Source organism: Oryx dammah, unplaced genomic scaffold (genome assembly GCF_014754425.2).
Source record: "Oryx dammah isolate SB20612 unplaced genomic scaffold, SCBI_Odam_1.1 HiC_scaffold_18, whole genome shotgun sequence".
In the NCBI taxonomy this organism is placed as follows: domain Eukaryota; kingdom Metazoa; phylum Chordata; class Mammalia; order Artiodactyla; family Bovidae; genus Oryx; species Oryx dammah.
In genome coordinates, this window is record NW_024070202.1 from 99,034,611 (window position 1) to 99,049,718 (window position 15,108).

Sequence of the window (15,108 nt, forward strand, 5' to 3'; positions counted from 1 at the left end):
CGGAAAAAAAAAACAAAAAGCCAGAGAGTCAACAAACACTCGAAAAACATTTACTCAGCAACAGCAATGCTGTGTCATTTTTCATCATCGAAGATGAAAAGATGAGAAAATTCAATAGAGGAGATGACGAGACAAGCACTCTCAAACTTCTGGTGGAGGAATACGCTGATTCACACACACAGTCACCGTGGCATTATTTACAGAACTGCAAAACAGTGTTGTAAAACAGAGCATATATAAACCATATGCCAAAACAACGTCATAAAATAGAATATATAAACCGTACATGATAGTGCAGCTAACCCAGCCATTAAAAACATTGTTTAGGAAACATTGCTAGTGGCAAAGGGAAATATCCGTGCTACAGTGAGGTTTACAAAGGATACACACACACATACTTATGCAATCCCAACTATATAAAACAACATTACAGGAGGAAATGTGTCACTTGGTGGTTATTTCTACAGCCTTGACGTTATCAACAATTTTTAGTCTTGTCTCCATACTTCCACATTTTTCTGATTTTCTACAACCAATATGCATTACTTTATTAAAAACAGGAAAGACTTCTCTTAAAAATAGCAACAGTGACTCAGCAGTCTCCCTTCTGCCCGCTGAGGGAAGCACAGGCTTATCATTAAAGGGAACTAAAGAGCTCACTGTGCTGAGGACAAGATTACAAGGATTGTTAAAGGCCAACACCAAACAAAAAAATCTGGGTAGGCTCTCAGGAAGGCAGAGAAGGGTGCCCGAGGGTTTTCCTACCAAATAACCATACCCTTTCACTGGAACATGTTTAGAAAAGAGAAGCTAGGCCGAGCCCCCAAGCTCTCTGTCCACAGCCCGAGAAGCACGGGGGGTGAGGGGGGGTGGGGGTGTGGGGGGCACCCCCCGCACTGAGCGCGGAGCGGACACACAGCAGAGCCCCTCACCTCACGGAGCTCTGCTGTCTTGTTACATGTGCGTCAGATCAGCACGTGCGGTACCTAAAGGATGCTATGTGACATTTTCACTCATTCAGAAAAAAAAAAGTTCCTACTGTGGATAGGCACCATTCTGGGGATAAAGTAGACAGACTGTTCCCCAGAAAGATTACACCAGGCAGGGAACACACATCCTGGCCTTCAGAGTGTGGGCTGAAGTAGTCTGAGAAAGGTGGCGAAAACCCAGCAGGACCCAGCGAGGCAGAGAACAGGGAGCTGGTGAGGGGCAGGGAGGCCTGGCGTGCTGCAGTCCACGGGCCGCAGAGTTGGACGCGACTCAGCGACTGGACTGGGCTGAACTGAGGAGCGGCGGCGGCTGAGGGGGCGGCCGTCGGGAAGGGGGACGGCGGGCAGGGGCCAAGCGAGGGAGGGAGGACCCAAGGGAGCAGGGCCTGCCTGCAGAACCCAAGTTCAAGTTCTCAGCCGCCCCAGACAGTGGAGCTGGGACTGAACTCTATCTGCTGAAGGGCCGAGAGGAAGGAAACCTGGACTGCCACCCACACGTCTGCTCAGGGCCTCTCAGCTCCAGCTTTGTTTTGTTTCGTTCTCTATTGAAACCTCCAAAAGGTCAGTTGAGAGAGGAGAGGAAGTCAAAAACAAAGGCTCTGGGTGCCTGGGGCGCTGCTGTGTGAGGCGGCTGTACAACCTCCTCTGAGAAGCCCCAGGCATCTTTTTGCATTAAGCTTGATAATAACCTTTTTTTCAAGCCCAAGTGGAACAGGCTTGATATAAGAGAAGTAAGATGGAGCATTTATACACAGGCAACCCAACTCCCAGCCTACTGGTTCTTGGACCACTGAGGCAAGTGGAATCTTATTTCCCACTGCACAGTGGTATAAACCTGGATTCCAGCCCTGGAAGTCCATCCGACACCCCAAAATTCCTACATCCATCAAAAATTTAGATACAGGTTTTTACAAATATCTAATATGCAAACCTGTGCAAACTATGTTCCTGTTGGCAATTTTTCCCATGCCATGGGCTGGAATGGTTAAAACTTCTCTCCCTACCAGTCTAACAACATGGACTAAACACATCATTTTAATATTTGATACATCTTTGTCTCTGCCAAAGAAGTTGCTGATAAATCCTATTCTCGTCAGCTTGCCTACTACAGACTGAACGTCTGCATCCCTCCACGTTTGTTCACTGAAGCCTAAGCCCCAGCATTTGGAAGTGGGGCCTTAGGGAGGTGATGAGGGCTAGAGCAGGGATTCACACTATCCCCTTTTGAATAGGATCAGTGCCCTTAAAAAAGAGGCCCCTGAGAGCTCCCATGTCCCTTCCACCCCACAAGGACACAGCAAAAGGTGGACCGTCTGGGAACCAGGAATCGGGCCCCTACTACAGCCCGGATCACTGGTGCCTTGATTTGGGGCTTGCCGGCCTCCAAAACCAAGAAAATAAATCTCTGACGAGCTGCCCCATCCACAGTAACCTGCAGCAGCAGCCTGGGTAGCAGACGCGACCCTCCCCACAGCCTGTCCACACCCTGTTCCCTCTCGCTCTTTCCTCTGTCTGTCCAAGTGCAGGATGAGTGTGGGGTGGTCAGGCAGACCTCTGGCCAGCATGGGGAAAGGGGAGGGGCTGTGCCTCCCAAGTGGGCTTCCAGAAGCTGATCGCCAGGGCAGTCCCCAGGGGCCACCGCTGTCCACCACTCCCTGCACTGCCCACCACAATGGGCAGCCGTGGCAGGGCTGGGTTTGATTTTGTCTTGAAGGAAGTAGGCCACAAGTCTCTGTGGAATTCCAGAACAGGAGTTTCAGAAGAAACTGGGAGGGCAGCAGGGCAAGCTGGACATTCATGGTGTGACCTCCCCTACAGGGACCCAGGAGGCGCCCTGTGAAGGGCATGAAGATGACTGTCCTGAAGCCAAAGCGGTGCAGCCAGCTGCTGTTCCTCGGCACAATGACCCTCACGATCACGGTCATCTGCCTGCTCTTCTTTGCTCTCCTCTGGAAGGCCGGCAACCTTGTGGACCTGCCCCACCTCAGGATTGGCTTCTACAACTTTTGTCTCTGGCATGAGGGCGCCGGTGCCCTGCAGTGCTACCAGTTCCCGGAACTGGAGGCCCTGGGCATGCCTCGAGTGGGCCTGGCCCTGGCCAGGCTCGGCGTGTACGGAGCCCTGGTCCTCACCCTCTTCGTCCCCCTGCCTCTCCTCCTGGCCTGGTGCAATAACAACGAGGGGGAGTGGCAGCTGGCCGTGGGCTTCCTGGCCACATCCTCCATGCTGCTGGCCAGCGGTCTGGGCCTCTTCCTCACCTACACCTGGAAGTGGCTCCAGCTCTCCCTCCTGGGACCTGGGTCTCTAGCTCTGGGCACTGCCCAGACCTTGCTCATCGTCTTGCTTGTGGCCACAGCTGTGTTCCCTCAGAGGGCAAAGGACAGGAGCTGGGGAGCTGCTAGCTCAGTCTAAAGGCTTACGTGATTGCAAGGGTTCGCTTTGAACTGTGCTCAGAGAAGATTGCCAGAGAACGCACGGGCCAGTGTGTCTTCTCAGCCACCCTGTTTCACAGCCAGCGCTGAGCTCCAGCTGGAGCAGACTGGACCCACCACGGAGGGGATGGGTGCCCAACGTCAAGGAGGACAAGACTTCTTAGGATAGGGTGGTCTGTCCTTTGGGACTTCTAAGAACACCCGAGAACCACATAGCTCACTGTTGCAAGAATTCCTGCTTTAGTTAACTGATCTGAGCAAGCCATTCTGACTTGATCCTCAGAACAATGGGGAGATAAGGCTTCCTGTCACTGGGGCCAGATTTCCAGGACAAGCTGCCAAATGCCAGACAGGAACCCGGTGATGGTTTATGAAGGAACGCCTCGGTGTCCCTGGGAACTCAGCCTAGCAAGCGTCCCATCTCCATTCGAGACAATGCTCCCAAAGGCCAAGCAGTGATCTGAGGGATTCACAGGACAGGCACAGGGAAGAGCCTGGCGGTTTTGAATGTTCCCCTGGAAAGGCTCCTGGACCTGCAGACAGACAGAACAAGGGTCTAACCACTGCGCACGAGCAGCCCGCGCCCAGCACGCGACCCGGGCGTTCAGGAGCCCAAGATGCCAGGTCCCTGGGTCAGGGGAGGACGATGAACGGAATGAGCCGGCCCACGACCATGTAAACGCTGCATGCCCTCCCCTCTCACCCTGCGCCGGCAAGGATGCGAGCACCACTCACGCACAGGGGCACTTTGTGTATTCTTCAGCATCTGTCACACCGACAATCTGTACAGCACGTGGTCGCCTCATCCCACGCCTGTGCAAAGCCACACTGAATAGAGGCAGAAACACGGACTCCAGTGTGATGTCTTGTCCTCTGTGTCTCTTTGGGGCTCCTATCCCACTCTTACTTTCTAACTGCCCAGGGGCTGAGGCCTAGAAAGGTGGCAGAAGGTGGCGGCCCAGGGGAGGAGGGCTGTCTGGTTGGTCGGGAGGCCTCCCAATCTGTGCATGGAACAGCAGGCAGGTTCTCAGGGGGGAGCCCAGCCCTGGGGGAAGGCGTCTAGTTCAGGGTTGGACCAACAAGGGCTCACTGACCAACTGATACGTGACGGAAGTGATTTTAAAACAGGCTTCTTCCTTAAGGTGGCCAAACCGTAGGAACTGCAGTGTACTTAGCAGCCATACTGGTTTTTCCTTGAAAATTATTAAGTTGACTCTCCAGTTCCAGTAAGTTTGACCCCCATGATCTCATTTCCCTGGAACTAGGTACCTGAATAAGACAGTGTTGAGCTCCCAGGCCCCTGAGCAGGAAGAGCAGAGAGCAGGAATTCTGGGGGGAGCTCACTTTGATTCCTCACCTCCCCCCGTAAATCCACCCAGCCCAGGGAGGCTTGACGCTGGGAGCAGAAGCTGTCACAGTCTGAGGGCAGCGCTCGGGCTGAGAGGGGAAGCCCAGCTTCCTTCAGCCGCTCTGAGCAGAAGGTCCTGGAAGTGTGTCCCTTAGCTGAAAAAGATTTCCCTGACGTATTTTAGCTCGTCCTGGTCTTCCTCGAGGCTTCTGCTGCAGGCCACGTCAGAACCCGAGGGCCCCAGGGCAGGGCCATCTGCCCCACGGTCCTCTTCCTCACTGTCTTCGCTTCGGCTCCAGTGGGGACTTGGGGACGGTGGCGCTGGGCTGGCCGGGGAGCGCTCTGGCTTATCAGCGCCTGCCAGAGGTGGCGGCTCCAACGGCTTTTCCTGTTTTCGGTCCTCCTGAGCAGAAGAAACGGCAGGCAAACAGATGGGTTTTACTTCCCTAACATGCAAGAACACAGAACGTACCCAGTAGCACCTGTAAAGCCAGCGCCGGGGGGCTGGGCCCAGCTCCCAGATCGCCCCCCTCCCTCACCCGACTCTGCCCCTCCCCGCCCTCCTTCTCGGCCGGTGCAGAAATCAGGACCAGCAGGGCGAGCGGCGGGCAGGGGCCTCAGGATCAGCGGCACAGGGACGACAAGTGGACCCCACGGACACGGAAGGGCAGGCTGACGGAACGGAAGGCGCGCAGGACGCGAACCCTGAGTGTGGGCTCACTCACTGGAACTAGCGATAGTATCGACCGGCAGGTTATTGCAAGCATTAAAGGAGAGAGGAATATATAAAAGGCCCTGAGCAACTCTCAGGGACTACACCACTTGAAGGTGGGACAACCGTTAGCCGCTTCTGGAAGCCAGGGCTTCAGGGGCGAGGTGCTAAGGATGGCGCTCAGAAGTCACCTCGCCCGAAGGAGACCTCAGAGAACACGAGCAGTTCACGACTCTTGTCCCCTCCACCCGCCACCAGCAGAGAGCCGCCCGGACTGGGAGGGCCGCCCTCCCTCACACGGCCACAGCCTCCCAGGTCTCCAGCCCCAAGGGCCCGGCGGGGGCACCCCTCCCCTGGAGCGGGCTGCAGATGAGCGGGCTCCCGGCTGCCAACAGGCAGGGCGCCTCTTTTATTAGCATGAACCCCCGCCAGGAGTCTCCAGTCATCAGAAAAGACACAGCTGGGCTTCCCTGGCGGGTCAGTGGTGAGAAGTCCATCTGCCAGTGCAGGAGATATGGGTTCAAGCCCTGGTCCGGGAAGACCCCACAAGCCTCGGGGCAACTCATCCATGTGCCACGACTGCAGAAGCCTGTAGGATCCAGGGCCCACACGGTACAATCACTGGGCCCAGGAACCACAACTCCTGAGCCCGTGCTCTGCTAACTGCAGAAGCCCATGTGCCCTGGAGCCCGTGCTCCACAGGAGAAACCACCGCAATGGGAAACTCTCTCACCGCCACCAGAGAGCAGCCCCCGGTCCCCGAGCAGCAGCGAGGACCCAGCACGGCCAACATATATACGTAAATAAAATTTACAAAAATAAAAGACACAGTCGACCACACCTCAATGAGGATCCCCAGAGCGACGTCGACCATTTCGGCTTCATTCACGCAGTACACAGTCCTCACGGCAGGAAGTCTGAGAGAAGAGCATGAGGTTAGAGACAGGCACGATCACCAGCAGGAGAGAATGAGACCCAGAGTCACATCTCGGGGCCTGTCTGCCAGGGCTGAGAGCAGTGGCTTCCCCAGGGCACTGCCATGGCTTCTGCATCCTTGGAACCAGTGACTGGCACAGGGGTTCTTGGGGCAACCATGGGGTTTCCCACCGTCCACCAACTCCACTAAGAAATAGGGTGAGACGGCTGGTTCCTGGGACACACATGCCCGCCTGCGCGCGCGCTCACGATGCAAAAAGGTCCAACAGGCCAAGACATGTCTGAATGCCACCCCTCACCCCCATGCATGGATACAATAAAGGAGGGCTTTCCCTGGTGGCTCAGCAGTAAAGAAACCCCTCACAATGCAGTTCTGGGTTCAGTCCCTGGGTTGGGAAGATCCCCTGCAGGAAGGCATGGTAACCCACTCCAGTCTTCTTGCCTGGAGAATCCCACGGACAGAGGAGCCTGGCTACAGTCCGCCGGTTCGCAATGAGCTGGACCCGACTGAGCGACTAAGCACGGCACAGCAAAGATCAGAAAGCAAGGCTGGTCAGTGAAGAAAACTTAGAAAGGGAAGAGCCAGAGAGGGACAGTGAGAGCCTGAGACTATGGCCAGGAGAGGACAGGGGTACCCCCTTCCTGGCAGCCTGGAGACCCCCACCAATATCACCATTCAACCACCCCCCCCCACGCCCCTCAGTCTCTGATTTCCGGCCGGCCCGGCAACCAGCAGCTTGTCTGCCTGTCCCTAAAGATGTATCCGCAGGAAGATGGGATCACTTGGTCCACCTACCCCATCGTTGGATGGTCACAATTTCTGCGGCAAATGAAGATACTGACAATTTGGACAATTGCTATCTGAGAGCTTAGCTGGTGTGTGTTTAACTCAAGAGCTGGAGCCACTATCTGGGAGCTGACCCATGAGGGCCAGAGGGTGGAGATTCACCAACAGAGGCAGAAGCCAGTGCCAGCCTGGCAGGGCACAGCCACCTGCAGTCTGCGCACCCCCTGAGAGCGGATGAGACGTTTGTGGACTGAAACACCCCCCTCACTGTTCCACCAACACTGGACGACTGGGCCCCAGCAACTGTGAGGCCTTCAATCCCTCCCTTGTCCTAATCCCCCAGGAGGACAGAAGCTGCCCCACCTGGCTGCAGCTGCTGGCATCGTGGCTGGTCTCCTCTTGGGGGTCTTCACCTGCACCGCCCTCTTTTCAGCTACCTGGGCTGTCATCCATGTGGGCAGCACCCTCTTTTTATTCTCAGACTTTAAGGCTTCCATCTCTTTAGTCTCTCATGAAGAGGAACCAGGGTCCAAGCTTAGTGACTTCAGGACAGCAAATCTCACTCTCTCATCACACAGCAGGAACTATAGGTCCGTTTGTCGTCAACAGGAGTCCATCTTTAATTCCTACAAAGAACAAAGTCCAGTGAATTCTAATAAATAAGAATATTCTCAGGCATCAGCCACAGTGACTGGTTAGGGCAGGCCAGAGGTGAGCAGGGCCAAGGAGACTCAGATGGATCATTCACAGGGCATGAAGAGGGACGTGTGGCCCCCCAGCAGTGGGGCCCCATGCTCCCAGGAGCCTCTGCACTGAGCCCCTCAACACAGGAGGAAGGAAGGTGCCCCTTCTCCTCTCCACCAGAGATGCTCATTGTCCCCAGGGTGCCCAGACGCTCCTACCCTTAAAACATCTCTCAGTGCTCTCTTCCTCCCCTCCTCCCATCACAGATTTCTCCTTCCCTCTATCTAGGAGTGGTTATAAGAAACCCCAAGGCCATTTTGATTCACAGTGAGGTTTCACTGGCCAACACCCACTCCCTTAAATCCAAAGATACTTCTGACTGGTCGGGTGTGTCAGATATCACTGTGCCTGAATGTGCAGAATCCAGACGCCAGGGCTTTGGGGGTCGGGGGCCGGTTCTCATCTAATCTGGCCTCGCCCCACCCATCCCCACTGGATTCCCGCCCTGCCCCTCCTCCTGAAACTCAGCCCCGACCCTGTGACTCAAGGGGTGCAGATCTCTACCCTCCACTGAGCAGTTAACCCTGAAAACAGCTCAGCGCGCACGTTCTGTGAAAATCCAAGAGGTGGTAATAGTCATTCCCAGATCTAATGTTGTTCAGTCGCTCAGCGTGGTCCAACTCTTCGTGACCCCATGGACTACAGCAGCCAGGCCTCCCTGTCCATCACCAACTCCCGGAGTTGGCTCAAACTCATGTCCATTGAGTCGGTGATGCCATCCAACCATCTCATCCTCTGTGGCCCCCTCTCCTCCCGCCCTCAATCTGCCAGGTCTAATGAGCACCGCTAACCACCCCGCACAAGCACAGCTGCGGTGCTCGGTGCGTATACTGATTTGACCATGAGATGGATATTCTGAAGCGCATTTTACAGACGTAGAACTGACATTTAGCAATTCGCACAGTCACCAAAAAAAAGTTTGAAATGGCCGGTCAGGACTCGCACCTGGGCCCTCCAGGCCCTGGCCCTGGGCCCCGCCGGCCGGGGGGTGGGGGAGGGCCTGGGGCGGCCCCGCGGGCGCAGCGACCCGCCCGGAGCCCCCAGTTCTCCGCCTCCCTGCTCTCGGGGACCCCGCGCCGCTACGGGCGCGATTAGAGCGGGGCCGGCCCGCCAGAGGAGGGCGAAGGGGGACGCGCGACCCACCCGCCCGCGTTCCCGGTACTCCTCCGGCCGGGCTTCCTACCTCGGGGCCCGCGCGCCCTCCCTGGCTTCCGGGGAGGGCACGGGAGGCGGATCTGGACGGTGGTCGGGAGCGGGGAGCCCCGCGGCCCGGCCCCCGCTCCCCTACGTTCCCACACTTCCGGCTCCCGGCCGCCCGCCGGCGTGGCGGACCCGGCGCGCCCCCTGCCGGCGGGCCGCGTGGTCTGCGCCCTCGGCGTTGGAGCAGGACTCGCCGGGTAAGCTGTAGAGGGGCGCTGCGGCCTCCGCTGACCCGGGTCCTGACCAAGTCTCTCCTTGACCAAATTCAGAGGGGGATCTGAACTCTTCTCAACAAGGCCCTGCCTTTTGGACTTCCGCGTGCATCTCCACATTGTCCGTTTTTACCGAGAATAATCCTAATACTGGATTAGCTGGAGTCCGCTCACCCTCCACACCTGATTCTCATCCACCGCCATCCTCCCAGGTCATGTTTGATGACCCGGCCGCTTCTGCAGAGTACATCGTGAGAAACGCTGGGCTGAAGAAGCACAAGATGGAATCAAGATTGCCGGGAGAAATATCAATAACCTCAGATATGCAGATATATGGCAGAAAGTGAAGAACTAAAAAGCCTCTTGATGAAAGAGGAGAGTGAAATAGTTGGCTTAAAGCTCAACATTCAGAAAACGATCATGGCATCTGGGAAGTAGATGGGGAAACAGTGGAAGCAGTGTCAGACTTTATTTTGGGGGGCTCCAAAATCACTGCAGATGGTGATTGCAGCCATGAAATTAAAAGACGCTTACTCCTTGGAAGAAAAGTTATGACCAACCTAGATAGCATATTAAAAAGCAGAGATATTACTTTTGCCAACAAAGGTCCGTCTAGTTAAGGCTATGGTTTTTCCAGTGGTCATGTATGGATGTGAGAGTTGGACTGTGAAGAAAGCTGAGTGCCAAAGAATTGATGCTTTTGAACTGTGGTGTTGGAGAAGACTCTTGAGAGTCCTTTGGACTGCAAGGAGATCCAACCAGTCCATCCTAAAGGAGACCAACCCTGGGATTTCTTTTGAAGGAATGATGCTGAGGCTGAAACTCTAATACTTTGGCCACCTCATGCGAAGAGTTGACTCACTGGAAAAGACCCTGATGCTGGGAGGAATTGGGGGCAGGAGGAGAAGGGGATGACAGAGGATGAGATGGCTGGATGGCATCACCGACCTGATGCACGTGAGTTTGGGTGAACTCCAGGAGTTGGTGATGGACAGGGAGGCCTGGCGTGCTGCGATTCATGGGGTCGCAAAGAGTCAGACACGACTGAGCAACTGAACTATCCCAGGAATAATCTTATTAGGTCGATGTAGCCAGAAGCCCACTTCACCCTGGTGTTTCCTCTTAGTAATTATCCATCCACTGAGCCCCCCACCCAGCCACTTCCCTTGTACTGGGAGTTGAGTTCAACCTCTCCCCCACAGAAAACCCTACCTAGTAGACTCTCTAATAGTTTCCTTACTGTTCATTAACAAGGGTCATGAATAATTTTAACAGTATTTTTTTTAATAGTTCCCAAATGTGGCTCCATTTGAGGCTTGCTGGTTCGGTTCAGTTGCTCAGTCATGTCCGACTCTTTGTGGCCCCATGGACTGCAGCATGCCGGGCCTCCCTGTCCATCACCAACTCCTGGAGTTTACTCAAACTCGTGGCCATTGAGTCGGTGATGCCATCCAACCATCTCATCCTCTGTCGTACCCATCTCCTCCCGCCTTCAATCCTTCCCAGCACCAGGGTCTTTTCAGATGAGTCAGTTCTTCTAATCAGGTGGCCAAAGCATTGGAGTTTCAGCTTCAGCATCAGTCCTTGCAATGAATATTCAGGACTGATTTTACGATGGACTGGTTGGATCTCCTTGCTGTCCTTTGTCCAGCACCACCGTTCAAAAGCATCAATTCAGTGCTCAGCTTTCTTTATAATCTAATTCTCACATCCATACATGACTACTAGAAAAACCATAGCTTGGACTTGGACTTTGTTGGCAAAGTCATGTCTCCACTTTTTAATATGCTGTCTAGATTTGCCATAGCTTTTCTTCCAAGGAGTGAATGAAAATTTCATGGCTGCAGTCACCATCTGCAGTGATTTTAGAGCCCCCAAAATAAAGTATCTCATTGTTTCCCCATCTATTTGACATGAAGTGATAGGACCAGATGCCATGATCTTACTTTTTTGAATGTTGAGTCTTAACCCAACTTTTTCACTCTCATCTTTCACTTTCATCAAGAGGCTTTTTAGTTCCTTTGCTTTCTGCCATAAGGGTGGTGTCATCTGCATATCTAAGGTTGTTGATATTTCTCCTGGCAATCTTAATTCCTGCTTGTGCTTCATCCAGCCCGGCATTTCGCATGATATACTCTGCAATTAAGTTAAATAAGCAAGGTGACAATATACAGCCTTGACGTACTCCTTTCCCGATTTGGAACCAGTCTGTTGTTCCATGTCCGGTTCTAACTATTGCTTCTTGACCTGCATACAGATTTCTCAGGAGGCAGGTAAGGTGGTCTGGTATTCCCATCTCTTTAAGAATTTTCCAGTTTGTTGTGATCTACACAAAGGCTTTGGCACAATCAATAAAGCAGATGTTTTTCTGGAACTGTCTTGCTTTTTCGATGGTCCAACAGATGTTGGCAGTTTGATTTGTGGTTCCTCTGCCTTTTCAAAATCCAGTTTGAACATCTGGAAGTTCTCGGTTCATGTAGTGTTGAAGCCTGGCTTGGAGAATTTTGAGCATTACTTTGCTAGCGTGAGATAAGTGCAATTGTGTGGTAGTCATGTCCGATTCTTTGTGACCCCATGGAGTGCAGCACACCAGGCCTCCCTGTCCTGGGAGGCATTGAACATTCTTTGGACATTGAACATTCTCTGTCCTTGAACATTCTTTGGCATTGCCTTTCTTTGGGATTGGAAATGAAAACTGACCTTTTCCAGTCCTGTGGCTTGCTGGTTGGACTGTTAAAGGGGCAATTCCCAGGCCCCTCCTTCCAACCAGAAATTAAGGAGAGGGGAGAGGGGGAGCTTCATTTTGGAAAGCTCTGATGGGGGAGGGCAGAGGGGGAAGAGAAGTCCCAGAAAAACCAAGTTCACGGCTCCCTGCTGGAGGCATTCACCCCCAGGTAGGGCGAGTGGTGGCAAGGTGAGTCCCTTGGGTGCAAGAAATTAAAAACATTGTTTACATTTTTTATCTAGAAAGTAGGAGTTACTAATAATTAATATTCAAATTGGTGACTGAGGTGTTCCCTCTGAGAACAGGGCTGCTCCATAAAGTTGCCCATGTCTCCTCACTTTGCTTTCAACTTGATGCCCAGTGCTGCGGTTCACACGTGGAGTTAGCATCTAGTTTTACATAAAATCATACAGCTTGAAATAGCTTGAAAAAGGCAGGCCAGAAAAAGACCCCAAGTGGCAGACATGAGTAAAAACACAAACATTTGTGTTTTTGAGGCAAAAGGATGATCAAAACCATCTACCCCCCAAATGTGAAATTATCAAGACAGCCATTCGAAGTGTGCCTCACAACACATCATGGAATAATGGAATGATTGCTTTCCATATACTAGAGGCACGGGATAGGGGAGTGTGATCCAGAGCTCGGAAAATCAGAGCCAGATCTCTCTTCTAACTGTGGTGACTTTGGTTTCCCCAAAGCACTTTCACCTCATAACTAAGCCTCAATCCTATGGAGGTGGGCTGGTCCAGGAAAGTTTAAGTCAGTCAAGGATTAAGGAGATAAATCAAGGATTTCAAATCACAAAACCGACCTGCTGGGCACTGGAGTCCTTTAGTTGTGGGTTGAACCTGGGCTCTGCCTCCAGCCTCTTCATGAGGCAGGACCTGCTTCTCCTCTGGTTCCCAAAGGGTCCAACATCAGTCACCTCTAGTGACCTCACTGCCATCCGTTCCCACAAGTTGTGAGCCAAGGCAAGCCGAAGTCTAATCAGCGGAGGTGCATCATTTTGTGAGCAAAGGAATGGGGAACACTTACTACTAGGAGAACCTCCTCCTCTACCTTTCTCTCCTTAAAAACCTCTTCCCTTAGCCAGCTGAAAAATGTAGGACGCCCATCTGCATAAAAATCTTTCTGCGCGGAGGCCTGAGCAGAGACCAGAAGCCCAAGCGGAGGGATCTGAACGGGTGGGAGTCAGCTCCTGAAGCCGTCTGAATGCTGAGCTCAGGGGGCCCGAGGTCTTGGAGCAGGAGCAGGCAAGCGCAGACAGATCCCGAGGATAACAAGGGAAACGGGCACCTCACTGTTCTCACGCAGCCTAGCCCAGAGCCGGGCCACAGCGGAGCCAGGCGTGCGGGGTCAGGGCACTGGGGCTGGCCTGGCTTGATGGTTTTCATCTGATTGGCCTTGCCCGCACCGGGGGAGGGACCTCGCTGGGTTCCTGGGTAGGTGCCAAGCTGGTATCGTGAAGGAGCGGTAAATTTAAGTTTCGACATGCTTTATTGGAGGATGAGAAGTCACCTTGGAGGGGTGAGGGGAGGGACAGGGAGGAACCCCAGGAAGAAGGCACGCTGACAGGCACTCAGGATGGGGTGGGGGTCGGAGAGAGACAGGCCAGGAGGGGCAGAGTGGCCCGCAGCAGCTCGTATTGTACTTGCTAATTTCAAAAGGTCAGAGGCTATTGTTGCCTTGGTTTTGTGTTTTTAGGCAGCCTCAAAGTGATGTGGAACCCCCCGCCCCGTCCCTCCTGGTGCAGCCTCGGTCACATCAGCTGTGAACAGAGCTCAAAACAAGAGGGAGACAGAGCATAAAGGAAATGAGAGAAGAAACAGCTTTTCAAGTGCTGTTTTTCTACAAACCCTTAAAGACATTTTGGCAAGCTGCGAAGACCATATGTATGGAGAAGACGCCCATATGCCCTCAATGGGCATTAAGACAGAAACTTCAAGATGGAGAGAAGAAAAGTTAAGCCATGAATTCTCTCATGCAAATGAAACACATGACCACTTTTTAAATGTCCCCCAGAATCCCTGGGGGAGAGAAATAAGGTTGCTGCTTCAATGCAGAAGATGGGGAAAATTACACGTTTATAAGTCTTGGGTTTATTCATTTGAAGGAGAATTACAAGTGGAAATGGGTAAAAATGTTTAAGTAACTACTTATCGCTACGTCTCTCATGTTTTCTCATAATTGAGCCTCCCTGCTTTGGCAATGGCACCCCACTCCAGTACTCTTGCCTGGAAAATCCCATGGATGGTGGAGCCTGGAAGGCTGCAGTCCATGGGGTCACTAGGAGTCAGACACGACTGAGCGACTTCCCTTTCACTTTTCACTTTCATGCATTGGAGAAGGAAATGGCAACCCACTCCAGTGTTCTTGCCTGGAGAATCCCAGGGACGGGGGAGCCTGGTGGGCAGCCGTCTCTGGGGTCGCACACGACTGAAGCGACTGAGCAGCAACAGCAGCTTTCCTCCCAACTGCCAGCAGATCAGAGCCAAAGTTTTAATGCCCATCTTTTCAAGATTTTCCAAAAGGAGGTAACTGGGAGCACCCCCTCACCAGGCCTGCACCCCAGATCTGGGTTGGAGCCCAAAAAGCCTCTGCAACAACTGTTCTGAGCAGAGCCTGGTGACAAGGCTGCCCTGTCAAGTGTCAGAGCCCGAGGTCCAGGCCTGAAACCCCAGCACCTCAAATGGAAATGCAAGCGAGACAAGGCAGTCATCCTCTCGTGCTTCTCCACTGTGAGGGCATCTGCCCTTTCAAAGTCCCACCCAGCGAGGAAGCAGAGGGCCAGGCTGTGGACACACCCAGAAGGCAAGAACCCTAGCTTCCGGGCCGCCTTGGCCGACTTGCTCCTGTTCTCTGGCCACTCACCAGCAGAGGGCGCCAGTGGCTGGCTCTGTTCAAACTCAAGCATGCAAAGTTGACAGAACAGGAGGAGCCCCCTTGACAGGTCGGGGAAACCACGGCTACTCGGATGGAAGGGGCAGACACCTCAGATCCTGCCCTTATGCCAAGAAGCT

General features: G+C 53.5%; 2 protein-coding genes across 2 annotated transcripts in view; one reads left to right on the forward strand and one right to left on the reverse strand.

Moving 5' to 3' along the window:
* The window catches only part of TMEM140 (transmembrane protein 140), a 14,423-nt gene extending 10,151 nt beyond the window's left edge, over window positions 1-4,272 (forward strand). The window contains exon 3 of the mRNA XM_040260923.1: window positions 2,808-4,272. Within this exon, the coding sequence (XP_040116857.1) occupies window positions 2,835-3,401 (567 nt within the window). The 5' untranslated portion in view covers window positions 2,808-2,834 and the 3' untranslated portion in view covers window positions 3,402-4,272. The remainder of the gene's footprint in view (window positions 1-2,807) is intronic.
* Window positions 4,158-9,268, reverse strand: CYREN (cell cycle regulator of NHEJ). The gene is made up of 4 exons (XM_040260924.1): window positions 9,132-9,268; window positions 7,568-7,830; window positions 6,323-6,398; window positions 4,158-5,172 (listed from the first exon to the last, which is right to left on the reverse strand). The coding sequence occupies exons 2-4, from the start codon at window positions 7,699-7,701 to the stop codon at window positions 4,921-4,923; spliced, it is 462 nt and encodes a 153-aa protein (XP_040116858.1). The 5' UTR covers window positions 7,702-7,830; window positions 9,132-9,268; the 3' UTR covers window positions 4,158-4,920.
* Between the last annotated feature and the right edge of the window lie 5,840 nt (window positions 9,269-15,108).

Coding starts and splice junctions, on each gene's coding strand:
- CYREN (XM_040260924.1), bottom strand. CDS start 7,701: ATGGAAGCCTTAAAGTCTGAGAATAAAAAGAGGGTGCTGCCCACATGG. Junction 6,399..7,567: donor ATGCCAGCAGCTGCAGCCAG/GTGGGGCAGCTT, acceptor CTCTTCTCTCAG/ACTTCCTGCCGTGAGGACTG. Junction 5,173..6,322: donor CTCTGGGGATCCTCATTGAG/GTGTGGTCGACT, acceptor TCTTCTGCTCAG/GAGGACCGAAAACAGGAAAA.